This window comes from Panthera pardus, unplaced genomic scaffold, assembly GCF_024362965.1.
Source record: "Panthera pardus isolate Hobbes unplaced genomic scaffold, ASM2436296v1 HiC_scaffold_13, whole genome shotgun sequence".
NCBI classification, from domain to species: Eukaryota; Metazoa; Chordata; class Mammalia; order Carnivora; family Felidae; genus Panthera; species Panthera pardus.
In genome coordinates this window covers 121,722,092-121,734,134 of record NW_026526688.1, presented here as the reverse complement: position 1 = coordinate 121,734,134, position 12,043 = coordinate 121,722,092, and the positions used below count along the sequence as shown (strand labels likewise).

At 37.0% G+C, this 12,043-nt stretch overlaps 1 protein-coding gene and 1 long non-coding RNA gene across 5 annotated transcripts in view; one reads left to right on the top strand and one right to left on the bottom strand.

The window, feature by feature from the left end:
- Positions 1-19: 19 nt before the first annotated feature.
- LOC109247267 (uncharacterized) lies at positions 20-1,133 on the top strand. Of its 3 annotated transcripts, XR_008421726.1 has the most exons (3): positions 47-251; positions 456-797; positions 973-1,133. It is a non-coding gene; the product is annotated as an uncharacterized LOC109247267 (long non-coding RNA). The 3 variants fall into 3 exon arrangements; XR_008421725.1 differs by lacking the exon at positions 456-797 and having other exon boundaries at positions 20-251; XR_002071668.2 differs by lacking the exon at positions 47-251 and having other exon boundaries at positions 259-797.
- Positions 1,134-5,925: 4,792 nt separating this feature from the next.
- The window catches only part of DNAJB14 (DnaJ heat shock protein family (Hsp40) member B14), a 45,951-nt gene continuing 39,833 nt past the window's right edge, over positions 5,926-12,043 (bottom strand). For both annotated transcript variants that reach the window (XM_019415761.2, XM_019415777.2), the window contains one exon: positions 5,926-10,886. In XM_019415761.2, coding sequence (XP_019271306.1) covers positions 10,762-10,886 — 125 coding nt within the window. In that variant the 3' untranslated portion in view covers positions 5,926-10,761. The remainder of the gene's footprint in view (positions 10,887-12,043) is intronic.

Here is a 12,043-nt window from a genome sequence, read left to right as displayed (position 1 = left end):
CCTCCGAGGCCCGATGACACGAGATTTCCGGGGAAGCGCAGTGGCTCCGGAGCGCGCCTGGGGCTTCGGCGTCCGACCCACTCGGCCCCTCCCCGCGCCTCCCCGCCCCGCCCTGCGGGCTGCTCCCTGCGCCTGCGCAGAGCTGGGGGCGTCGGGACCCAAAATGGTGGAAAAAGCGTTGGTACTAGACCTTTCGGCACTAAAAGCCCCCCCGAAAAATGCGTGCAAGGGGACATTGTTGTGTGGAGAGGGTGCGTAAGTTTCGTTAGTTGTTCCAGGTCCACCTTTTCTTGTAGGTGAAAAAATTTGAAGGGGGTGGTGTTTGCACACTGAACGGCAGGCCCGATGACTGTGATTAGAAGTCCCAGGTTAATAGGTTTCTGACCCCAGTGCCCTAATCTGCCTTGGCTTTTCCTGGTTGCCACCCACGTGCTCTTACAAAAGGTCTTGTCTAGATTGAATACAGGAGCTGTGGGCTTTCTGGAGTCCTTCAACAATGCAGACATTGGACAGCCTTCTGCGCCTTTTAAGGATGCCCGTATTATTTTTTGTTTGGTGTCTTGCTTGTTTGCACATTTAACAAAAACCTACGGTAGGTGGTAAGAAAATGAAGACTGTCAGAACTGGTGGACAACTCATCTTCAACTCCAGTCCCTAAAAGTGGAGTGCAAAAGGAATTAACTCTAGCCCAAGACGTGGTGAAGAGTCGGATGCTTGTTTCCTAGTTATTCTTGAGGAAGAAATGGCAAACTGCAGAGTTCCCAGATGTTACGGATGACCTCTCCTCATCATTACAGGTGAACTTGACAGTTCCACAGCAACTCACATGGTTGAAGATCACTTCCTTTTTCTTAAACCCTTGGATCTCTTAGCTTCTGGGATTCTGCATCACTTATTTTAGATCCTCACCCACTCTAGTTTCCTCTCTAGATGATGACATGTAAAGCTTGTCTTTGTTTTTTTTCTTTCCAGGTTCCCGAGAATGTGAGTCCTAAGTCTGCACCTTTCGTCAAGAGTTCTAGGTTCACATTTTCAGCTGTTTGTGGGTTGTTGGATATTTCTACATGCATGTCTTATTGTCAGTTCTGACTCAGAAGCTCCAAAAACTTCTCCAATAAACCTTTTTTTCCTAATGTGTGTGTATTGTTTCCATTTTGTTCCTTATGTCAGCTTGTCTTTCCCAACAGTGAGTTTTGCATCTACATTTTTTCCAGTTCTTCATTCAAACCCTTATTTTCTTTAGCAAGACTATATTAATAGCCACCTAATAATAGCCAGATAAACCTTCCAAAAACAATGTATATTACTGCTGCTCAAAAAACCTGTATTGATGTACCACTGCAGACAATGATAAAGTTGACAGTCTTTAATCTGACACAAACATACTCTCTTTTACTTCTGAATGCATTCTAATGTGAGTCCTATACTCCAGCAAAATTAATTACCCCATCCTTCCATCACTGGTTATTATTTCTCCACACTGGTTTTGAGGGTCCTTTAATCTCAAATGCTTGTTTCTCTTGTAGGGGAGGAAAAACTTACCTTCCACCTCTTAGGTGCTATGGCTGGGTGCAAAACTGACAGATTAACAGATGAAAAACAGAACACATTTAATTAATAGCTTTATGTTTATATGGGAGTATTCAAAAGGAAATGAAGATCCAAAGAAGCCATTAGGCCCAAATTTTATATACCTTTTTATGTAAAGAGCAATAAATTGTAGGGATGTGACCAAAAAAGGGGGGCTTGGGTAAGGGATGGTAAATTGTGGGACAGTGACCACAATATATATGAGTGAAACTAATGGAAGATAAGGATTATTTTAGTAGACTTGTTTGTACAGGTCCATTTTGGCGTCAGTCTCACCTCTGGTGATAAGAATGTTCTCTTCCTGGTAGAAGAAGGTCCCCTTTCTCACAGGAAATTTTATGACCTGCTTTTTGGTAAAAAGGGAGAAGTCAAAGAACCCCTGGTGCATCTGTTTTCTTAGGGATTTCAGCTCAAAATAATCAATATACCTAAAGTATATTTTGGGGTGAAATGTTCTGAACCCCTTCACTTTCTACTTTAGCTATTTAAATATTGTTTTCCAATAATATCTTCTCACAGATCACATTCTCTTGAATACTATTATATGTTACCAAGAATAATTGATATTTGTGAATAATTATGTGTCATAGTTTTGGTTTATTTCCCCAATTGAGACTATAATGTTTAAAAAGCTGGGTCATTAGTTTCTAACAATGCCTAAATGTCTTGCACTCTGTAGGCACTCATTCAGTATTTGTTGAATAACAATGATTAAAAGAAACTATTGGAGTGCCTGGGTGGCTCCATCAGTTAAGCATCTGACTTTTGATTTCGGCTCAGGTCTTTATCTCATGTTTCCTGAGATCCAGCCCCGTGTCGGACTCTGCACTGACAGCATGGTGCCCATTTAGGATTCTCTCTTACCCTCTCTCCACCCCACCTGCTCACACACGTGCTCTCTCTCAAAATAGATTAAACTTTTTTAAAAAAAGAAGTATTAATCCTGTTCCTGACTAAAACTTACCCACTCCTGACCCTCACCATTTGCCCCGAAGTTTATTTTTTTTGTGTTTATTTTTGAGAGAGAGTGCAAGCAGGGGAGGGGCAGAAAGAAAGGGAGACAGAATCTGAAGCAGGCTCCAGGCTCTGAGCTGTCAGCACAGAGCCTGACTCAGGGCTCAAACCCACGAATCTCAAGATCCTGACCTCAGTCGAAATCAAAGAGTCTGATGCATAACCGACTGAGCCACTCAGGTGCCCCTGCCCCCAAGTTTAGAGGCTAATAAAAATATGAACCCTCAGGGCACCTGGGTGACTCAGTCGGTTACAAGTCTGGCTCTTGATTTCAGCTAAGGTCTTGATCTCCTGCCTCGTCAGTTCGAGCCTTGGGTCCAGCTCATGCTGACAATGCAGAGCCTGCTTGGAGTTCTTTCTCTCTCTGCCCCTCTTCCATTGACTCTCACTTCTCTCAAATAAATAAACATTTAAAAAAAAAAATGAACTGTAGCAGGTTCTTTTGAATTCTGCAAGTACTACTTCTCATGTTGACATTTTCCATCCTAACGACCTCAATAAATGATAGCTGACCTGGGAAACACTGCTGTTTTTCTTTTCGGGTGACAAAAAGGGAGAACACAGCTTTCTAAGCTCTCCAAATACCACCACGTCCTCAAATTGAAAGAACTAACAAGATTTCTAATTTCCAAGTGTGGTGATTTCCAAATTACGGCAGTCAAAGGGAGAGTTCCTTACATACTCAGATTGGTGTGTTTGAATTTACTCACTGCTGCTGATACAGGACTAGGGGAAATATTTACTGGCCTAAAAGATTATCAGCACTATGTACTAGATCTCCAAAGTGGGGTGTACCAGATGATCCCTGAGGTTTAGGAAGAAACTAGTAGAAACTGTATATATGAATGCCCAAAATTTTTATGTTAACTGAATTTTCTAGTACACAGCATACTGGAGAGGGTCCTAGCATATATTATTAAATAGCTAAACATGCACATGTTGTTGAAGTTCTAACTTTATTGGTTGTATCAAAAGCCTTTGTTTCTGCTTATTTTTAGCTTAAGTTTCTCTTAGTTTTTGTATATGGCAGAGATATCTTGATTTTTTTTTACATTTTTTATTATTTATTTTTGAGAAAGACAGAGAGTGCGAGCAGGGGAGGGGCAGAGAGAGAGAGGGAGACTCTCAAGCAGGTCCTGTGCTGTCAGCACAGAGCCCAATGTAGGGTTCAAACTCACAAAACTGAGATCATGACCTGAGCCTAAATCAAGAGTTAGATGCTTAACTGACTGAGCCAACCAGGCACCCCTCAATTTTTTTAATCCCTCTTTCCTATGAAAAATTACTAATCATTTTGGTTTAGGTTGGTTCCAGTATTTATGTGAAAATTCTAGTTGGCATTCAAACTCATGAGGAGGGTCTTGCCGATTCTCCAACATACAAAAAGGAAAATGTTATCACTTAGATTGGCCAAGTTGGAAAATGTCTTGCTAATATTGATTCTGGCTATGGTTTGGGATTTGGCCCATTGAGAACACAATTGCAAGATCATGTGCAATAACTTTCTCTTTTCTACTACCACTCATTGTCATCACACCCTGGATTTCAGCAGTCACTTAAGTAATCACTAATTCCACTCATCTCTGGCTTGCATACAATAGGCAATCACTGAACCCCTCACTTGTCAACATCTTAAACTCTCCTACCTTCTTTCCTGCCTGCCAGAACCCCAAATTTGGATGAGTTTAACGAATTGTATTCTCCAGGCCTATGCCTAGGCTGCTGGGTTAGACTGGAGAAAATACACATGACTTAATGGACTATAGATTCTGTCACCAACCCAGCATTTGTAAAAATCCTACTTTTTCACTAGTGAGCTGACAATTCCTTCACACTGTCTTCTTCCTAAGCCTCTGTTTATTTTTCTTTTCCCCTCCCCCACTTTATACAGAGAAACTGCCTATTCATCAAGCCAATGCAAGCAAGCCATGACATCTTACTACCAACACTACAAACCTACCTGCCTTTGCACCCATCCTTTGTGCATTCCTTTCTGAAAGAATGCTGGTGGTCTCTCAGCTAAGGTAATTTTTCCATCTGGCCAGTGGACTAATATCTTCTGGACGAATCGGGCACTTACTGCTAACTATCCCCTTTTCTCTATCTTTACTCTTTCACTTTCTACCTGCCCCTTTACAGAAGAATGAAAAACAACAGAATAAAACAGATCTCTTATGTAATAAATAAGATCACATATAATTAATAATTGAAAACACAGAAGCCTTCTTTAGAAACCACATCCTCAGGGCACCTGGGTGGCTCAGTGGGTTAAGCATCCGACTTCGGCTCAGGTCATGATCTCACAGCTTTTGAGTTCGAACCCTGCGCCAGGCTCTGTGCTGACAGCTCAGAGCCTGGAGCCGGCTTCAGATTCTGTGTCTCCCTCTCTGCCCCTTCCCCACTCACACTCTGTCACTCAAAAATGAATAAATGTTAAAAAAGAAAAGAAACCACATCCTCTTTCAGCTAACATCCTTCTCTACTCCCTTTCACAGCCAAATTTTTGGAAAGTTTTTAATTGCTGCCTCTATTTATCCTAAATCCAATCAAACAAATAATTCCCTTGATTCTATCTCCTGAATCTCTCTCAAAATCATTCATTTATCTGTATTCCTACTCTGGTGCAAGTCATGATTATCTCTCCTTTGCCAATCCTACATTCACTTTTGCCCTCCAGTCTTCCTGGCACAAAACTAAAATGATACTTTAAAAACTCAAATCTCATTATGTAACTCCCTCCTTAAAAATCTCAAAGGTTTTCTAATAAAGTCCAATTATCATCATCATAATCTACATATGGTCTTATGGAACCTAGTCCCTATCCTATTTTAATTCCCTACCTTACCCTGCCTTTCCTATGCCATAATCATACAAGTTTGTTCTCATGCAAGCTTGTTTTCACGCCGGTATAAAGTTTCTATGCTTTATCAACTTAGCACACTCCACTGGAACCGTATCTCTAGCATTCACCTCACTCCTACTACTTATCTCATCTTTTGGGCTTCAGCTCAAGCTCACTTTCTCAGAGAAACTTCCCCTAATCATCCCTCCCAGAGTAGGTTACATCTTCTAGACATATGCTCTCGTTGTACCTTAGACTTTTCTTTGTACTATTCATCATAATTATAATTAGTTATTTACTTGACATTTATTTTCCTGGCTAGATATAAACTCCATAAGGATGTTTGTCTTGTTCGGTGATTAATTCCCAGCAATCAGCTCACTGCCTGGGATACAGCAGGCATTCAGACATTTGTTGAATGGTTGAACGAATGAAAGAAAGTGCATATTAAGAGTATCAAACATGAGAAAAACAAATCCTTTACAGTGAGAACAGACCTTCTTTTTATTCATATATTGAGATAAACTGCAGAGACTGAAAGACAAAAATTCATCACAAATCATTCAGCAGAACATTCATTAAAAATCAAGTGCATTTTCTTTAACAGAGTTCTCACACAGAAAATTTTATTTTATAAGTCTGATATAACAGTAAGTATTTTACAAATCAGACATTTCATTTTTAAATCTAATTGTATAATCTTGAATGCACTATAGACAAATAAAGTTAGCTCTCCTTTACCAGTATCACTTCATTTAACTTATACAAGGCTTCCATTAAAATTCCATCACACCTTGAAAACTATCTGCAGCTTTAAAAAACACATGATTTAAACTTTAAGTGGAAAAGTCTTATGTAGCTATCCAAAAAACAAAACCAAAACCAAAATAGGTAAGAAGCATTTCTTAATATAAATAAATTATAAAATACCATTTATGTGTGAGTTTCTTTCTTCTCATTGGTATGGTCAGCCAACTCAAAAAACAATTCATTTTGAAATCGATGCTTAAAATACTACAGTGTCACTCGAAAACCTCTATTATTTTAGTGGCACTCTTAAATGGCATAGTAGAATCAGATTGGAATGGCCTGACTCCTGGGCCAAAGTGAGTAAGACTTGCTCAAATTCATGCCGGGTGTCATCACTGTGCAGTCACTAGACAGCCCGGTGACCAGTAGTCCCAAATGTTAATAAAAACTTACTAAACTAGACACTTCAAGAAACACTTCTTACCCTGACATATTTCCACTGCTAGATACAGAAACATACAGTTATATTTGAAGTATGAGCCTTATAACAGGAATCTCTGTTTAAAATTTGAAACGGATCGATAGAAAGAATTCACACCAATGAAATTCTGTGGAATGATTTTCAAAGTTAGAAATAAGAATATCCATGGCTACTGGAAGCCCTGCTCTGTGCAAACATAGTGTGGTATATATTAAACAATCACACATTTGAGGTATTAGCTGGAAAAATATATATATATATATACACCTATACATGGACACGTCCACAGAATATTCACAAGTCCATTGGCCCCAAAACCAGCAGATAATAAAATTAAATGAGAACGAATCACATACCAACAGGAAAAAGTTACACACAGGGAACTTACAAAACACGCGGTTATATAATCCTTAATATAAGGAGTATGTTTTGAGTTAATGTTTTGAGGGAAAATGTTTCCATTTACATGAAAGTGTCTATTTAATAGTAATGGAAACCAAAAAGGAAGCCTGAATTCTAGGACTGTGTTGCCTGTCAGATTATTAAAGGGATGTATAAGAATTCCTTGAAGATCCTCATTCTACTCACTTTTTCTTTGTACTTTAAAATAAAAAAATGGTTTATAAGTTATTGTTATACTATTCTCTCCTTTTTCATTGGTTTATAGAGGATGTTATGGATTTTAACTAGGCAACTGTCCAACGTGGCCAACAGACATGGTTTTTCGGCGACTTAGCAAAGATTAAAATTCAGATCTATTGTTCATTTTCAGGACTTTTTCTGTTCAGACAAAAAAAAAAAAAAAAAAGATTATGATGCCCTTTCAGTTTGCTACACTCAGTATGAAGACAGATAGTAACATGGGTAGTCCTGAACCTTCATTTGGGGAAACTAAATAAATGCACAAATTCTCCTTTTGAACTATATGGTCCTTTGCCGTAACACTTACTTAACTGGAAAGATGGCTCATTTGGTTCTCAAGTCAACATCAAAAAATGTTTCACTGTCTTAACACAAGCGGGAGATTTAATTTTTAACAAAATATGTGTGCATACGTTATTAAGAATATGTCACAGTTTTTAAAAAACAGATGCATTTAAAACTATTACAACAGAGCAACAAAGAGAAATGAAGAGGGTGATCATTTCTCTCACTATACACTATTTTACATACTAGTGTAGCTGAAGATTTAACAGGAAGAAAACTTAAGCATAAAAGTGCAATTACAGTGAAGGGCTGAAACTCCACATTCCTATTCTTGTGAACACCTGAGCTGACACAAAAGCAGAGTGGCTTAATGCATTGGCATATATACGCCTTAAGGATTTATTCTACCAAATCTGTGTATATTATAAATAAAAATGCAATGATTATGAAACAAATACTTATTTAAGCATTCAAATGCAATCCGTCCCCAAAATATATTATTTTTACATACTGGATGGATTAAAACTTGAATTTTCTCACTGAGAATGACATTCTCAGATTTGATCAAAATAAATTCTGAAGCTTATAAATGACTAGCACCAGTCTATTTGGGAACTAAGGAATCAAAAAAGGAGGAGAAAAGATACTATTTACTTTCCCCCAAATCCTTACAAGGACAATGATGTTTATATGTATGTATGTAAAAAGGGATAAAAATGTAAAGCATTAATAAATATAGTTGCGGCCAAACTTCTCAAATACTAGTTAGAACAGCTAGTAAAGCAATACTCAGAGATTGAGAGCTTTGAGGCAATGATTAAAATGAATAGTATAAGTTATCAAATGAAATTGCAAAGCTCATGTAGCTAAAAATAAGATGGTAAAAGTTGAGATTTTTATCAGAAGAGTAGAAAATATGAACATCCTCTATCTCAAGATAGTTAAAATCCTCTTACTTTGTAGAATTAACCCCAAATTCTAAGACACTTGGTTGGGTCTTTACACCAAAATATAGACGACATTAAGGACTTAATCTTTCCTTGCATACTTTATACGTGGCTTAAATTATCAGGCACTCAATCAGGTATTTCGCACAGTTGTCTGAAAATTTTATTTTCTCAAACACACTCCCCCAAACATTTTATGAAATGTGATGGAATGCAGCAATGCAACTGAAATATAATACTGTTCAAAAGCCACACATGACTCCATAACATATAACTTCACTTCATTTGATAACTACATGAATCCCCTTAAAAAGCCGAGATTAAGGGAAAAAGAACCACTCAACAAGAGTTCAGTTCACATTAGCATCAATCACAATCGTGTAAATTTCCCACTAAAGCTGGAAAAATAAAAGGATGAGATTTTTTCTCTTAAATTTTTGTAAGTTTTCTGATGTACATGAACTTTCAAAGTTAATTAGAATGCTATGACCTTATTTTTAAAAAATTCACTCTACAGGCTCAAGAACATATTTAAATTTGTATTTTCTTTTAGCACTGCTATTATTTTATTTCTTTAAATATTTCTAAAAGAAAACTGGTTTAGCTGTCCAGTTTTCCTGGAACAGTATGTTGTTTAGTTTAACCCACTAATTCATTCAGGTATTTCTACTGATTCACCTGGAAAAGGGGATATAAGAGAATATTTTTAAAAAGAATGATCATTTTAGCAGTTTTATTCAACAGGTGCTATAAAATTAACTACATTCAGAAAAAAAAATCTTTAAATAAAAGAACACTGCCACTCTAACTGGCATCCCCTCACATACCAAAAAAAAAACTACCAAAGATGCATTTGTGTTCCATTAACTGAGTATGAAGCAAAATCATTAAAATATTACAGCTGTTAGACTAGAAATCAAATAGGTTCATACTCAATATACAGGCACCAAAAACTTCAATTTCCAGCTTATTTTTCTAATTTATATTATGGATTGAATTACAGAGAGCTTATTCCTATTAGACTAATTGAATTACTCAATGGTGAATAGATTTTAGCTCAGAATTTTGTAAGGATAACTTGCTATAAATCACTATTCTACCTGCTGCTATATTTCTGCTCACTGTTGCATATGGCCAAACAGATCATGCTCTGATCAAAGAAGTGTGCTGTAATCTACTTATATGTTTAAGAGTTGGCAATCAGGTTAAAAGGCACAAAGCTTCATTTTAGTAGTATTTTCTTTTATTACTCATTTGTAGAAGAACCCATTTACTTGAGATCCTGCTTAAATGATAACTAAGAAAAAAACTAAAATTTCCATGGGGGACAAAACAGGTGGGTCTTCTTCTTCATAAATCTTAGCGGCCTTCAATGACAGATATATAAACATTTGAGGGGCTTATAATTATTGGAATTGCAAATGACATAAGTGCAATTTACTGTTGAAGACCCTTTCTGTTTAATATCTACATAGCCATTTCCTCATATTTTCTTTAAAATCTATCAGTATAGCATTTCATTTCTATGCATGGCTTAGCAATTCATAAAACTAAATAGCAAACTGATACTCTACACCAGTTCATTTATCTCAATATATATTCTGGAATATAATGGCGATATTAAAAATATCAATTCCCTCTAAGCTGATAATGCTACAAGATTTACACAAAGTTAAACAGCTTTTGTTTTTTCTTTTCTTTTTGAAAAAGTTTCATTGCTTAAACTCCACCAACATTCGACATCTGACAAGGAAAACGTGATTTTCTCATAGGACATTTATTCTATCAGTTTAAACTAAAGTGTCTCATGGAGCTAAATGCTGAAAGAATTTAAATAAAAATGTAGTAACCCGTATGTACACAAAATGATCATTCCAGAAATATTTACATGACAAAAGGAAACATGGAGAACTACTAAAACTGGAAACTGCCACAGGTGTGATAATCCTTTCTCACAACATTTTATTTAGGAATAATGTAAGCTTTTAAAGTGAAAATAACTGCAGAAGCATAACTAAAATGTTACTTTTAGTTTTCAGTTCCTTACTATTTAAAGGAGCCAGTAGGTCACAAACAGTCCGAGATTTCAGGGACCAACCATTCAGTTTAGTTGTTAACATCCAATCTTTTTCCTTAGCTCTCATGATGAAACTAAACTTACTTACGGAAGAAATTAAGAGTACACTAGAAGGTATAAACACAATCCCAGTTCATCCTCCTTTATAAATACTGGTCAGCCGCTCCAATTCTTTACAGTTGTCCATGCTCAAGGCATCTGCCTTCCTTCGGAGACGATCATCACGGTACACTTTTGCGGCATACTGCATATCTGTTTCTGTTAACAAACAAAAACATTTTGCTAAGTAGATACTTAATTTAGGTCACCTAGCTATTTAAACCGAAATGATGGTTAATAGAAGCCCTTCAATACATTTCTATTAACTGACTTTTTTTTTTTTTTTTTTTTTTTTAAAGAAAGAAATCCAAGTATTCCTCCTAAAAGCCTTTGGAAGCCTAGCATGTAAAACCAACACAGAGCTGTTCTGGGAAGAAAATGAAAACAAAATCCTATCAACCTTTCCCTCACTCCTGTCTCCAGTGGTTTAAAAACTACTGCTCTAAAGCATCGTCTTGACCTTTCATCCTGAAGATATCATATGCTATTCAATCCTGCTAGTGGTTGTTTTTGCTGTGACCTCTTGTTAAGGGTTCAGATTAATTCATTATGCCAGGACTTGAGTGGAAAAAATTGAAATCTTGTGCTGAGTTCACTTGAATTAAAAAAAAAAAAAATGGGGGGGCACCTGGGTGGCTCAGTAGGTTAAGCGTCTGACTCTTGATTTTGGCTCAGGTCATGATCTCACAGTTCATGAGTTTGAGACCCCCATCAGGCTCTGCGCTGACAGTGCAGAGCCTGCTTGGAATTCTGTTGCCCTTTCTGTGCCCCTCCCCTGCTTGCTCTCTGTCTCTCAAAATAAATAAAAATAAACGTTAAAAAATATATAATAAAAAAATAAAAATTAAATTAAAAAATCTTACTGAAGGAACACATAACAGAAAATAGCTTGCTACAGAATCATAGTAGTGGTATTTAGCAAATAAGTACTAAGATGTTCTTCAGTATGTGGATAGCATTACTAAAAAAAACAAATGGGAATCTTCCGAGAGATCTTCCGGGAACTATTCCTTGCTATCTTCCTGTTACTCTCAGTCATTTCACTGTTTATTAACACTTCCAAAGGGTGGGGGCACTTAGGAAAAAAATGTAACAAGACCCAGAAAAAAGTCACTTACTTTCTGGAAAACAATGGCCAAAGTAAAAGACATCAGTCAGGACCACATTCAAAATAATACTCACAGTAAGAGTGTATTCTACTGGCAAAGATCTTCAGAACAGATCTTTATTCCGTCAATCCAGCTAGGATTTAACAACTCAGTCAAAATCGCTCCATCCCTTTTATTTACAAATGAAGCATTTGTGAAATCCTTTCG